Below are 15,784 nucleotides of genomic sequence, written 5' to 3' on the forward strand. Positions count from 1 at the left end.
AAGGACTGATCCAGAGACGGAGAGGCATTGATTGGACTGTCGGGCTTTGGAGGGAGGGTAAGGGAGGGTGGCGGTAAGGGGGAAAGATCAACCAAAAGACTTATATGCAGGCATATAGGCCTAACCAATGGACACGGACAACGTGGGGGCGGGGGAGTTCGAGGGTAACGTGGGGACAAGGACACATATGTAATATCTTAATCAATAAAATATATATTTAAAAAAAGAAAGAAAAATAAAACCTCCCCAGACTCCATTTTAGCTAGAGGTGGTCATCCAACCCAGTTCTGGCCAAGAAAATAAGCAGAGATCTATAGGACAGGGATCCAGGAAAACTGATGGAAACAGACTCAGAAGGCACATGTCTTGCCCTTTGCATTATCTCCTGTTTTCTTGCCTGGAGGTAAATCGACCATCTTAGAAACATGAAAAGGGAAGTCATGCTCAAAGGACCACAGAACAAAAAGGTGGAACTTGCATGAACCCTCAACTACTGATTGAGGGCTCTATTATATCAGAAAAATAAACTCCTTTTGTTAAACCACCATAACTTGGTTTCTGTTACATGCAGATAAAAACAGATAGATACAATTGTGTGTGACATGGTTCCTTCCCATGTCTTCAGCCTTATCTCAAGCAACTCTCATATTTATTCATTGTATGACAACCATATCTTTTACTCTTCAAACACAACCTCTTTCTGCTTCAAGGTATCTGCATGTGCTTTTCTCTCTACCTGGAATAATCTTTTCCAAATTCTTCACTGGCTAACTTCTACTCATTATTCTGGTCTAAGCTTAAGGGACATCTCCTCAGCATGGACTTCCCTGATCTTTCTATTCCAAATTAGGTGCTTTCATAGCACCTTGAGCTTTCCCTTTTTTTTAGTGTGTTTTATAATGTATATTTTTTAATTTACTTACAGGATTTTCTCCCTTTAGTTTAACTTCTGTCTCACCAACTGGACTGAGCTCTATAATGTCAGGGACTGTGTTTGTCTTGTCCACTACTAAATATGTATCCAGCCCCAATAACAGTGCCTGCAACATAGAAAAGGCACTGAATAATGGTACTAATGAATGAACAATCTACTTAAATTTCATGTGCTTTGTGCCACTTTCCCTGCTCTCTCGGATCAGAATTAATCACTCCTCTTTTTATGCTTCCATGGCACATTGCTTTGACCTCTATTTTAATTCAATCCTTTTAGTAAATAAGGCATGTTTTAGAAGATCTCAAAATCTGTTTAAGAGGAAAATACATAAAACTAATTATATGCAGTATAATAAGTGCAACATTTGAAGTCTGAACAAGATATAAAAATAGAATAAGGGAAAGGGTGATAAACTCAATGAAACAGTAGAGATGAGACCAGGGAAGGGTTTCAGGAGCTGGTAACCTCTAGGCAGCATTTTGAAAGCTAAATGGCAATTTTCCAGGTAGACAAGGGAAGGAAGGAAAATCCAAAAAGAGTATATCATGTTTAAATGTCCTAGTGTTAAAAAGCAGAGGGTGCTCAGTATCAATAAAGTATAACAAAAGCATTGGGAACATGGCATGAGTAACATTGTTGAGGAGGAACCACCTAACACAGTAAATATAGGTTTTTCCATATGAGACGTCTCTCATAACTTTCCTTTTTTAAAAGCTTGACCAAAGAATTTTACAACAAATGGAACCATAACTTATATCTCATAAGTTGCATAATTAATTTCCTACATGATAATGTCTGCAATAATTAGAAAATTATTTTCCTTCATGACATTAGGATGTAGATGAAGTCATATATACATGCTCCATGACTCTGCCCTGCTGTGAGTTCCAGTTGACTCCATCTCTATGGAGGAAATTATCCAAAGTCAAGGCTGGAGAGATAGACAGGGTCCAGACCATGAAGTGGCTATGATGTACCAATTTCATAGACAACAAATAGACACAAAAGAATTTTAAGCAAGGTAGAGATTATACTTACATTTGAGTCTTAGTAAGATCACCTTGAAGGCAGTGGATCAAAGGCAAAGAAATCAGTGAGGCTTCTATTGCAATAGTAAAAGTAACTATGAGAACCTCAGCTAAGGCAGTGGCAATTAAGGATGGAGAGAATAGGATTGGTGAGATAATTCAGAGGCAAATTGGCTAGAGTTTGTAATTGATTAAGCATGGGAGTGAATAAGAAGAGGAAGAAATAAAGGATCATTTGCAAGTTTCTAATCTAGAGATTAGTCATTGTGTCATTTAGTGAGAGGTAATACAGAAGGAAGTATGTTTGGAAATGAAGATAATTAAATCAGTTTGGTATTTGAGGGGCTCCTGAGCTACCTAAGTGGAGATATTCAGCAAGTTAGATGAACACATTTGTCTGGAGCCCTGAGAGAGCAGCCTGGGTTAGAGATAGGGATTTGAGATTCATCATAGAAGATAGCAACATAAACTAAGGCTTTAGCAGTCAACATAGAGAAGAAATAATAACCGAAACTGTAAGAATTTCTAATCAATAAGATTTGGTGACACTTTGGCCATTGTGGCTAAGTTGGTTGTGCATCATCCCATGCACTGAAAGGTTGCCGGTTTGATTCCTGATCAGGGCACATGCCCAGGTTGCAGGCTCAATCCCTGGTGGGTTGCATATTAGAGGCAACTGATCAATGTTTCTTTCTCACATTGATATTTCTCTCTCTCTCTCTCTCTCTCTCTCTCTCTCTCCCTCTGCCTTCCTTTCTCTCTCTAAAAAATCAATACAAACAAAATTTTTTAGATGACTTGGTGAATTATTAGATAAAGAAAATGTGGAAAAGAAAGTAGAATCTAGGACAAATCTCAGGTTTCTGGTTTTGAAGATTGCATGGGTGATGGTTCCACTGTTGAGCTGAATTGCCCGCCCCCCACCATGCCCAACAATTTCATACGTTAAAGCCTTAATACCCAGTATCTTAAAATGTGACTATTTGAAGATAGGGCCTTTAAAGAGGTAAAGAAAAATAAGGTCCTATGGATGAACCCTAATCCAATGACTGTTTTTGTAAGAAGAGGAATTAGGATATAGACATGAATAGAGGGAGAATGCCATGTGAAAATGAAAAAGGCTATATATAAGGCAAAGTGGCAGACCTCAGAAGAAACCAAGTCTGCTGACACATTGACCTTGGACTTCTAGCTTCCAAAGCTGTGAAAATATAAATTTATGTTGTTTAAACCATCTAGTCTGTGGTACTTTGTTATGGCAGTTCTAGTAAATTAATATAGCCACCAGCCAAGATTAGGAATAGAGAAAAGAAAGTAGAATGGGAGAAGGGGGTATTTTTAAAAAGAAGAGTTTGATGCAGGACATGTTGCATTTATAATTTCTGAGGCACATCTTGGTAGATATATTCAAATTACTTTGAAATTCAAGAGATAGAAAGAGGTTATAAATAGAGATTTGAAAATCATTGATGCATAAGTGATATTTTAAACTGTAGAAGTGAATAAGATCATCTAAGAAGTGTATATAGCATGCGAAGGTCATCAAGGATAGAACCATAAGTACTATCAACATTAAGGAATAGATTAAGGAAGATAACCTCAGAAAGGAAAATAATCTGAGAGATAGGACAAAGAGAGAAAGAAAACGTGTATTTAAAGATTTTAATGTTTTTAATTATAATTCGTTGAATACATATTGATCTCAGTCCTCAAAGAGCTTTAACATAATGGAGGAGGAAATACCTTATTCATTTCTGACTCTCCAATGCCAAGCACAGTGCCTGACATTTGATATCCCTGCAATAAATATTTGTTAAATCAAATGGAATTGAAATCAGGACTTCATTTCTCTTCTTGTTTTGTTTGCTTATTTCTGGAGTTTACAGCATGTATTGCATTTATATTTTAAGTTCATAGTGAAAAATCATTTCAATGTGTCCTAGGCTTGGTTCCCTTCCAAACCAAACCCCAGGACAATAGTTTTCATTATAACCTTCTGTCTTTGCCATTCTGGATTGAATTCTGTGCACAGAAGTTATATACATATATGGGTATATCTATGTAACAAATCACAGCACAGGATCCCCCTGGGCTCCCGCAGGCTCTTGTATGACATATTTGAGCCATATAAATTCAGCTTCTCCTCTGGCATCTGTTAGCCGACTCACTTGCAACTCCACCTCAGCAGTGGTCTCAGTTCTCTCAAAGCCGTGAAAGAGTACTGTGTGCTGAGAGACCATGGCAAAGAATCCTCCAGAGAACTGTGAGGACTGTCACATTCTAAATGTAAGTTGATTCATATTTTTCCCTTTTGAGCAGAAGTATGGCTGTACAGATTTATTGTATTGCAATGAGAGCATTAGAAAGTGAAATCAAAGGTGACTTTGAATTATGGCTTGCTATTTTAAGGATTATTGTGTATTGTTTTATTTTCTCTGTTCTTTGTGTAGGCAGAAGCTTTTAAATCCAAGAAGATATGTAAATCACTTAAGATTTGTGGATTGGTGTTTGGTATCCTGGCCTTAACTCTAATTGTTTTGTTTTGGGGGGGCAAGCACTTCTGGCCAGAGACACCCAAAAAAGTAAGTAAATGCACATTATGCTCCAATGCTTGTTTTGAATTTCATTGAATTTAATTAGTCACTGACATATATATTGGTCTGAAAATGAAAGTCATTAAGTCCCTTTTGTGTTTATTTTCTGGTGGTATAAAAAGCTGAATCAAGATTATGCTCTTTTTTATTTGCCTAATTATCTTGGTAAAGGAAAAAGGTGTTTTGTTTTTATTTCGGTTAATAATGATAGACTGTAGAATTAACCCATTCTTTTGTAATTCCTGGCTTTAAGGAGTAAAGACTCTTCCTAGAAGCAAAATTTTTACTGTAAGAAGAAAATATTTTCCATCTTTCTTTCAATTATCTGGGCAGAAACTGATGGAAAAGTAATTATACCACCGCATAAGAAGAAACCACGAGAAATGGCAACAAAGGATTTTCAGGGATTATGTTTCTGACTTAACGCATCTGCTGTGAGGACAGGCAGCAAACTTCTTTTCAGAAGGAGTGATTTTTATACCTGAGTTTACATTTATTTATGACCTAAAAAAATAAAATAAAGTTTTCAGCACCTCACCAGCCACAATTGTTGCAATCCCACTGAGATACTAAAGCCACAAGTTAGAAATAAGTGACACAAGTCATAAATCACAGGTATCTCAGAAAGTTTCAGATATTAGAGTCATTTGGTGAAGCTTGGCTGGCCTTTGTAGTTGATATTAGTGTACCTCAGTGTTATTGTTACTCCCGGGCCCCCAAGCAATGGGAAAGTCTAGATGTGACTTAAAAAAATCAAAGACCCTTCATGCCAACAATTTTCATTTGAAAGAGAAGTAATAAATGTACAAGCTACAAGGTCTCAAGATGTTTTTCTGGCTCTGCCATATTTTTTTTTCTGCATGTGGGTTGCTATTGTTGTTGCTGTTGTTATTAGTTTGTTGTCATGAGATGCTCATTTCTATTTGACAGCAGATGTAGGGAGAAAAAGGCATGAGTGCAGGAGGAAGGATTAGAGACAAGAAGAAAATGGGTTGGCACGGACCATTAGGAGCCAAAGGAGCGATAGGAGCAGAGAAAAGAGAATATGGATTGATGCAGAAGGAAAGTCAGTGGGGAAGAAAATAGAAAATCAATTGAACAAGTGTCCAAAAGAAAGACTCCTTGGATTCTTCACCTCTGCTGTCATACCCACTTTCATTTAGTCCCAGAAGCTACTTTATTTTAAGTAGTAGGGAGAATAAAGAGGGAAACAGCCTACTTTGTTTGCCTTTTTATTTATATTTTGTTCCAGAAAGTATTTCAGGTATCACCGAATTCCTATAATTAGCTCTTTCTAGATAGATGATAGATAATGATGATAGATAGATAGATAGATAGATAATAGATGATAGATAGATAGATAGATAGATAGATAGATAATCACTGCTACCTGCTTCCGAACTACGTACTGTTCACATGTCTTTCTAGAGAAGTCACCCTTATTCAGCCTGGCAAAGTGGGCAAAGCAGTAGAGATCAGAAATGAAATAGCAAATGAACAAGAGTGCCAAAATACATTCGAATCTAATTCTGCTACCACTTAGCTAATTTACAAGGTGATACGTTATCCCGCTATTGAATTCCAGGTCCTCCTGACAATTACAGATGTGTTAGAGGACAATACTTTTGTGCCCCATGTCCATATGTACTTAATTGAGTATGCTAGGTAGCTAGCCCTTTTGATTACTCATACATGCCCACCTAAACTTGGAACCAGATGGGTTTTCTTGTTTTATTGTAGCCATTGGTACTGACAATACTATTCTGAGTTTGTGTTTTTCCAAACTTACGATGCTATTTGCCTAAGTGCAACTATAAATGACTAGGTGGGGACCTTATCTTGCAAGTTGCCAAACTCACTAACAGTGCCCATGGCCCCCTTTGCTTCTGTATTATACCACCTTTGTTTCTCCCTTCAGTTCTCTTTTTTATGTATTATAAGAACCAATTCTGTGATTTCTCAAACCAAAAGTCAAACTTAGTCAATGCATATACAAAATAGGTGAGATATGCTACCAAATGAAGTTTATCAAGAATTAAATCTCTCATGACGTAATCCATCTTGAGATATAATTTTCAACAAAGGGATTCTCAGAAATGAACAAAGTTATTACAAAGTAATCTTATAAAAGACAATAGATGTCTCTTTGGGCAATCCACCTGAACGAAGGTTATTTGTTCTCAATCCTAATGGGGAGTTCAAATTTATTGTATTTAATAAATAAATCTGGCTTTCACAAGATTAGGCTGGATCCATTGCAACATAAGGAACCAGCTGGAGATGCATATGGTTCACTCAGTCTACAACTCCCTTCAATTCCCAAAGAGTCCACGGGGCCATCTATGATCTAATATATATGGTCTAATTATTGGCTAATACTGCCAATAAGCCTGCCTCAAAGTTGACTTAGGAATCCTAAAAAGAGCAGAGCAGTCAGATTAATCTTAGGAAAAGATATGCAGAGGAAAAGGACCCAGGCATTTTGCACAAATTAAAGAGCCCCTCTCCCTTAAGAGCATGACCTAGCAGGAAACAACAGTTAGCAGATTAAAACCCAGGCTTTTCTGAACTTTCCTTTAAAAATCTGTGGAACCTTTGGGGGCCATTGGTCGAGGGAGCTGTTGATGCTGTTGTGATTATAAATGGCAGTGACTTATTTGCTGTCTTGGGGCTTTCTCCAAGCTCTTAGTGTTTGCTACTTTAACCTCCACCACACCTTCTTTTTATTTTGTTTTTCAACATCTGTTTTTTAACAGTGTTTATTTAACATTCCACATCTGGTGTTGACATTTCCATGCCAGTAAGTCCTCCCCCTCCCTCCATTATTTCCCACCTTGGTGTCTACAAAAGATCCAAATTCTTGATCCCAAATAGGGACTAAGCCATACTTGACTCCCTCTACTCACACACTTCAGAGACAAGCACAAGTGCCTGTGTGTGTGTGTGTGTGTGTGTGTGTGTGTGTGTGTCCGCGCGCATCAGAGAGAGAAATGGATAAAAATAAAGTGAAACAAAGAAGAATAACTCTGGGTGTGCTGTTGCACTCTGCTATAGGCTAACAGGCCCCCTAAACCACAGCCACATATAGGGACCACTTGAACTGAATGAAAGCCAATCCATTGATCCCTTGTTTTAGCTTTCTTAACCAAGCAGAGGGGACCTATTCAGTCTCAGAGATTTTGAGAGAGCATTACAATGAGGCTTCACTTCCAGGCAGTGATTGCACAGAGACTTTAAAGCAGTCATTCTTGCTTAAAGCGCTCTGTATTGCACACTTACCTTGAAACAATCAGGAGCCAACATTCTAGTTAATTAATCCAACCTGGAGAAAACAAGTCGGAAAAATCCAAGCCCTTAAACTGAAAGTTTTTAGATGTAGCAGATACCTTGTAACCTATTCTCTCCAATGTTTTGTAGAATGAGGCAAAAGAACAATAAATTAAATTAATTAAAAGCTGTTATTCCTGCCATATCTAGGAATTTCCTGGTAACTTTAGGGCTGTTTGGAAACCATAAGTTCTAAGGCCCACACAACAATAAAAAATAATTCCTGGGGAGGTCTCCTCAAACCTCCATACTACCAGAATGAGATAAGACGTGATAGAGATAGGTGGGCATCCTTCTGCCCTCCCCACCATCTCAACTGCACACAACCATTAAAACAGTCTAACTCAGGATTGCAAGCCCAATATCATTCTAGGCTGAAAATCATTTGCTCAGAAAAAACACTCTTTGGCTAAGTCTGGGTTCAGCTTTCTTATGCCTAAGTCTCTAATGCTACCATTGGACAGAGACCAACTTTCTTCACTCCTCTTTGAGACACACAGGAGATACAACTTTCCTCCCTGAGTACCCTGGGCTTTCCAACAAAGCAGTTTGGTGGGTGAAATGTGGGTCTGGAGAAGCATTCACACCCTCAAGGAAAAAGTTGGAGTTGTAGCTGGAATCTCTTTAACAGAGCGATTGAGCTTCACCAGATGGTGCCATGTCAGCATTTTAAAAGAGAATACTGCTCTTCATTTTATTTTCCTCCTAAACTAATGTGGGAGAAAGCCCACTTTTGAATAGGAACTCTTTCTAGGCCAGCTCTTGCTCTAGGCTACTCAGTGTCACTCTGATCATATAGATCAGGACTCTGGCTACTATGGGCACATTTTTTATATATATTTCATTTATTTTTTACAGAGAGGAAGGGAGAGGGATAGAGAGTTAGGAACATCGATGAGAGAGAAACATCCACCAGCTGCCTCCTGCACACCTCCTACTGTGGATGTGCCCACAACCAAGGTACATGCCCTTGACCAGAATGGAACCTGGGACCTCTCGGTCTGCAGGCCGATGCTCTATCCACTGAGCCAAACCGGTTAGGGCAATGGGCACATTTTTATTCAGTCCCATCATTCTCTTAAGGCAGCATTTTCTAAGCAACGTACGTGGCACCAGGAAGGAAAGCCTGGGTCTACAAGGGAGTTGTCCTTTAGTGGTTGAGAGTGGAATTGGGCTCTATGGAGAAAGCAACCCAAGAGTTCTAAAGGTAGTGACAGGCCACTGGTCAACCTGACAGGTATCAGCCCAATTCTGAGCAGAACTGATTTTGTCAGCTATTCAACATTCAACTGAGCCTCCAGAAACATTTGATGACTTGCCCAAAGTCACATGGCTTATAAGTGGCAGAGTTGAGGCTAGAACTAGAATCTGGTCTGAGGATTCTTTCCACTGTTTTTCAGCTGCATTTAAGAATAATGGATACGTGGGGGAGGGAGGGAGCAGGGGAAAACTTCCCAGCCAGTCTGTAGATGAAAGAAATGGTATTTTTCTTGTTGAACAAGAGGAATGTCTGTGCTGCTTATGCCAATTTTTTTCAGGGCTGAGAACTGGTGATTGAAGATGCAGAAGTCCAACTTTGCATAAGAAACAATCTGTCTGCTCTGTGTTGGTAAAGAAATACCCAGAGGCCCTTTAATTCCCACAGGCTAAGTTGGTAATGATATGGTATCATACATTCCCTTCCCTTCCTTCCAGTTTAACACCTACTAGCCAGCTATTCTGAGCATGTATTTCACCTTTGGAGAGTGTATCTCATAAACAGACAGTAAAGGATGAAGGTGGAGAGAAGAGCAGCTAGATTAATCACAGGCTTCAAAAAACAAACCTAAGCCAAATGCCCTCAAATCCCTTTCAGGACAGGCTAAACCTACTTGCCCCCAAACAGATCCATCACACTGAGGTCTGAGGCAGTGTTACTCTTTATAAAAAGCTTACTTTTATGATCTCAGATATTGTCACAAGTTGAGGCAAGAAAACAGGGCAAACTGTGAAAGGGGGATGTTAGGGTTCATTTGCTGCCTGAGTAGAGGATTTAACTGGACTGAGGAACAATGAATTCCTGGGCAGGGAGGAGAAATGAGTTTGTGTTCTCTCCATGTTTTGTCAGTGTGGTCTTCTTACATCTCTTACTGCCTAGGCCTAACCATGTACCTATCTAATTTCACTTCTGAGTCATATTTCACTCCATTGACTTACCTGTCCCACTCTACTGTGCTGGGCCTTATAGTTAAAACCAGCCTTATGCATGGGTGAGGTAGGAACCCATTTGAGTGGTACTGGAAAGATGTCTTTGCCCCCCCCCAATATCTCCAATTCCTAGTTTCCTGGTACCATTGTGCTTAAAATTCACCATTAGTAATTCATTCCTTTGAGTTAAGTATTATACTAAATTATTTTGACAAATACCCATAACTACCATCTTAGTGTGAAATAATTTGTTAGATTGATATTTTTTTACATAAGGTAGCTGAAGCACCAATAGATTCTTAGATGTTTAGACAGAAAACAAAGTTTTTAGAAGGAAAAGGGAAAAGGACTAGGAGGGTACAAAGTGAACAGGATATAAAAAGAACAGAAAAGGGAAGCTAGAAACACCTTCCTAGATCAACCTTCCCTATCTGCCAATTTGACGGAAGTGTACTTCTTATCATATTCTGTTCTTCCTAGAATAAAGCTGAGTTGGGAGCACTCTGAGATGAGCTAGTGGGATCCCACTCAGACCTCTCTCAGGCCAGCCTCCTGTCTCTGTTTTAGTTTGTGCTTAGGAGAAGACAAAACCATTTATTCCTTTATCTCCAGAAAAACCCTCAGCCCCTGAGCCAGCGAGCTTAGTAGAGAGAAAATTACTTCTAAGGTCAAAGGCATGAGCTCAGTCTTCATATGGGCCAGTGAAGCTTGCATAGCCATTACCAAGGCAATGTGCTCCACAGGGACCCAGGCGAGACAGTATGTCTGGATTTGCTCAAACTCATCCTCAACCAGTCCAAAATGAGAAACCAGCATCATCTTCCTAGACAAAAGATAGTCTGTTCCAAAAGGACACCTTTGATAGTGGAATTCCATCTGGGTGAATATATAGTTCCCCTCCCCACCCAAGATTCACACATAAATGAAGTCATTCTGACCCCACTCTATTTAGCAACCTACCATTGCTAACAAAAAAGCCAACAAGCTGGTTAATTAATATAATCAGAATGGACCCCTCCTCCTCCACCAAAAACAAAATAAAACAAACTCTGTTAAGGAATGTTGAAAATAATCAAGATCTGCTGAGCTTGGCAGTTTCTAATAGTTTTCATCTAGCAAGGTGTCCAAGTGAGGTGCATTGCCAACAATGCAGGAAAACTCATTCCACAAAAGTACACTGAAATTCTAAATGTCACCAGTATGGTTCCATAGTCTTCTACGATTGATTGAAAATACAGCCTGCATTTTCTTTTGCCCAGGTAGGCAGCCTTCCAACATCCCCTAGTCTCTAACCTCATTTTTCCATGCAATAATCCATCAGTGGTGCTACTGATGAAACAAACACCCCACCACACCCGCAATGACTAGTAGTGTCGACATTTGTCTCAACAATGGATAGTATTTCTAAAGAAATTCTCCCTTGCCTGGAGATCTGACAAGACTGGAACTGAAGTAGATGCCTCTCTTCTCTTCTTAGGTCAGGCCAAATGAGAGCTCAATTTGTTGCCATAGGTAGAAATTTCTCAAGTTGGCTGCAGAGCTGGAACTGAGGACATATTTATAACTAGAAGCAAATAACAAGTCTAAAGGAATTTGCTACCTGTCACAAATCAGGCTAAACTTCCTGAGTTAACTCTGCAGTTGCTGGGAAATTCCAAATACTGTTTCCCTTTCTCTTTTAAAATATGGGTCACTTAAAAAAATCTTGCCAATGCTCAAAATCTCTCTTTAAGAAGATGAGAAATAGCCATTGGTGGGAAAACCTTTCAACAAATACTTAAATGCCGGCCATGTCCAAGGCACTGTAGGGTTACTAAGAGGTAAAGGACATTGTCTCTTGTTCTCCTATTCAGCAACCTCACAGACATCTCACGCTTGAAGTAACATTGTTCCTACAAACCCTTCCAACTTGTTTTTCTACTTGAGTTAGGGAAAATTTGACCAGGTTAAACTAACATTCAGCTACAGACACCAGCAGACGTGAAAAAAACAATGTAAACCAGTGCAAGCTCTAAACAGCTGCCACTGGGAATCATGTCATTAGAAAGCAACATCTGCTCTGGAGATGTCTTGCTTTTTCAGGCTTTCAGTTTACCAAACTTTTTTCTTTGTAAGAAAAAATGAGCATAAAGAAACTTGATAACTGAAGGTCTCCTACCGACAAGGATAAGATAGACTTCCACGAGGCACCAAGTCTGGCCTGGTTTGTGACAGAGAGCAAATTCCTTTAGGCTTATTATTTGCTTTTGGCTGTAAGTGTCCTCACTTGTAAGTGATGGGCTTACTCCTAAACTGGGACACTCTGTAGGACTGGTCTTCTTGGTCATTAGAAAGAGAATTGCCTCTTGTAGAGGGCAGGAGAAAGTCCGGGGTTTTATTTCAACCACTCAAGAATGACCTGATAAGCAGCCTTTTCACGGCACTCTCCTTGGGAGACTCCATATTACTTAGTGCAAGGCGCTTGAATTCTATATACAGTGGGGCCTTGACTTACAAGTTTAATTCATTTTGAGACGGAGCTCATTAACTCAAATTACTCTATCAACTCAATGCAAAAAATCTGCCAATTGACAGCTGGTATCTCAAAAAACTCGTTAGTCGGAACACTCGTAAGTCAAGGCCCCACTGTATAAGAGAATCTGGAGAACCTGAAACCAATTATCAGGTTTGGCAAACAAAATTCAGGAATAAACAGAGGGGGGTTGGTTAGCCTATAAAAGAGAAGATTAGGAGGAGGCAATAAATGTTTCCTCGAGTTTAAAGGGCAAAAGGAAGCAATTGGGGCCAGGGTAAGATTATTACCTAAAATTGGCCAAGGAGAATGGTTTTCAGATCCTAAAAAGATTGTGGAATCAATATTAAAGCCCTGGGGAGATAAGGAGATAAAGAACAATACCTAAACATTCTAAATGGTTTCAAATTTTGTCTCAGCCCTAATGAATTCCATGGGGAGTGAGGGGTGACCACTAAGCACTTAGGCAAGTATGTGTAGTAACTTAAAGGAACACCACAGGTTTTACTTGATCCTTCTGTTCAACACAAGGGAGAAGTACTTTACAAGCTGTTTTTGCAAAATATCATGTTCTATTTGTTGGAATTCTTATTAATTAGTTTAGCAACTTGGCTCAAATACAAAATATTGGCTCCAAAGAGATCCTCATATCAGCCCCAGTGCCCAAAAGCACCTCACTTTAATCTCCAGTCTCAGAAAATTCCCAACAGCAAGCTGCTGAGATGGCACCTCACTACAAAGACTCTGGAAAGCAAAGGCACCCCAGATGTTACCCAATTAAAATGTCATATGAAGGAACACACTGAGTATCTTAGACTTGTTTTCCTCTGTTCTCCCAGACATATGACATGGAGCACACTTTCTACAGCAATGGAGAGAAGAAGAAGATTTACATGGAAATTGATCCTGTGACCAGAACTGAAATATTCAGAAGTGGAAATGGCACTGATGAAACATTGGAAGTACATGACTTTAAAAATGTAAGTTGGATATTTCCCCCCAAAGGCTTCCCACTAAAATTATTAGAACATTCTAGTTGAGTTAAAAATAGCCTCTAGCCTTCATTTAATTTATAAGACAAAGCTTTCCCTTGGAATTCAAATTTTTCCAGCCTAGGACCCTGATAGACAATGGAACTCATTTATTATGGCTATTTCAGGAGGTATTTTTTTCTATTTAATAGGGATACACTGGCATCTACTTTGTAGGTCTTCAAAAATGCTTCATCAAAACTCAGATCAAAGTGATTCCTGAATTTTCTGAACCAGAGGAGGAAATAGATGAGGTATGTAAGAGTAATAGTGGCAATAAAAGCCATCATTTATTGGGTGCTAACTATGTGCCAGAGATTGTACTAAATGCTTTACTCTGATTTGATTCTCACTTGGACCTTATAGGTAGGTACTATTAGTGTCCCCATTTTCAGATAAAGAATCTAGGACTCAGAGGCAAAAGTGACTTGCCCAAGGTCACAAAGATAGTGAGGGACAGATTGGGATCTTGACTCTGGCCTTTCAAAAAATCAAGTTCATACTTTTAGGTGCAACACTTTACTTTTATACTGGTGTAGCCTTTAACATTATGTATCTCTGCTCCCAAACCAAAGATTTCTAGTAAAAGGGGTGAGCAGCAGCACAAAGTAAATCCTGCCTAAGATAAAGTTAAAAAGAAAAGTTCCGAGGCCACTGAGGATCCTTGCCACTTTTGTCACCCTGTAACATTCACCTATTTTAATGATTTCAGTTCATTCACCATGCCATTTTATGCTGGGCTGCTAATGGATTAAATAACATTTAATCTCACCAGGAAAGGCAAAAACAAAGAAGGTGAGAACTAGTGTAATACAATTTCTCTGAAAATATACCACTAGGCCAGGTGCAATTATTGAATGGCCCCTGAAAGCCTAGTGGGACATGAAGGATTATTGCCTAAAATATAGTCATCAATAGAGCCCCAAGGCTCTTAATTTTTCCCTCATATTCTGTCTGTAAGTACAGTATGTTGCTATCAGTGGAGGAAGAAGTGGAATGTTAGCTAAGGCCATAGTGTGACAGCAAAACCCCGCTCCCCACCTGTAGCCAGGAAGAAATGATTGTTTGCTTTGGCTGGTTTTGTTTTAGAGTTTAACTAGTAAATGCAGTGATATTGTGGCAATTATACAGTGGCCTCTCTATATACTGCAAATACCTTTTTCTTCTCTCTCCCCTGTTCTTTTTCACTTTTCTCCTACCCACTCTCTCCATCTTAATTCTCATCCACCAATTTATCATTTCCTTTTCTTATTTTCAGGGGAAGGGGTAAGATGGGGTAAGGAGCACTTTTTCCTTTCCCTTACCCAAGTATCAGAGCTGTCATTAGCTCCCATGGACATGCTACTGGTCTCCTTATGGCCAGAGCAGTTATAGACCTTTGGTACTAGAATGCCTAAGAAAAATATTTCCTAAGGTCTATGGTAGTAAAAACTTTGGAGATTTTTTAAAATAAGCATAAGTTAGATGCATCTGAGGAACAGAAAAACTTCCAGGATATTAGAATTAATATGGGAGGTAAGGGTAAGATGAAAGGAGAATGAATAGGTTAAAAAGCTACTACACCCAATATCATTTGCTGCTTCTTACAGAAAATAATGTAAGCTGTTGAATAGGGCCAGCCAGAAATTAGAGTCCAAACTGACACAATAAGATTTATTTTTCTGAAAAAAATAAATAGTAAAGGCAATGATCCATAATGTCTCACCTTGACCCCAATTTATTCTTCAGTTAATTTTGCTGAGTCTTTTGAATAGCCCAAGTATTTTTCTCATGATAGTGAGATTACTTTATCTTCAAGAAAAACTCATTTTTTTTATATTTAGCCTACAGATTTTTTTTGAGACAAATTTGTGGTCCTGAATGACAAAAAAACTACTTATTCTGTATTTCCCTACCTCTGTATCCATGGTTTGTGCATGTTAAACATGCAGAGCAGGTATAAAAATAGCCCTGATTTTGCTAACAAAGCTAGCCAGAATGCAGACCTCATTTCATACAGTCCCTTTCAATGCCTCCCAAGGTCTTTATACAAACTCAAGGGCAAAGGAACTAAGACTTGATAGTTTTAGATGACTAGAGAAGAATTGTACAAAGCTATATTTCACCGAATAAATTAAAACACTGAAATCATAAAGCTAGAAGGAAACAAAAGAGAAAAGGAAAAGCCTAAT

At 38.9% G+C, this 15,784-nt stretch overlaps 1 protein-coding gene across 1 annotated transcript in view; it reads left to right on the forward strand.

Moving 5' to 3' along the window:
• The first annotated feature begins 3,976 nt into the window (after positions 1–3,976).
• Positions 3,977–15,784, forward strand: part of TNMD (tenomodulin) — a 15,698-nt gene continuing 3,890 nt past the window's right edge. Inside the window, exons 1-4 of the mRNA XM_006766432.2 lie at positions 3,977–4,248; positions 4,413–4,544; positions 13,422–13,562; positions 13,766–13,867. Coding sequence (XP_006766495.1) covers positions 4,201–4,248; positions 4,413–4,544; positions 13,422–13,562; positions 13,766–13,867 — 423 coding nt within the window. The 5' untranslated portion in view covers positions 3,977–4,200. The remainder of the gene's footprint in view (positions 4,249–4,412; positions 4,545–13,421; positions 13,563–13,765; positions 13,868–15,784) is intronic.

The sequence above is a fragment of the Myotis davidii genome, unplaced genomic scaffold, assembly GCF_000327345.1.
Source record: "Myotis davidii unplaced genomic scaffold, ASM32734v1 scaffold2040, whole genome shotgun sequence".
NCBI lineage: Eukaryota > Metazoa > Chordata > Mammalia > Chiroptera > Vespertilionidae > Myotis > Myotis davidii.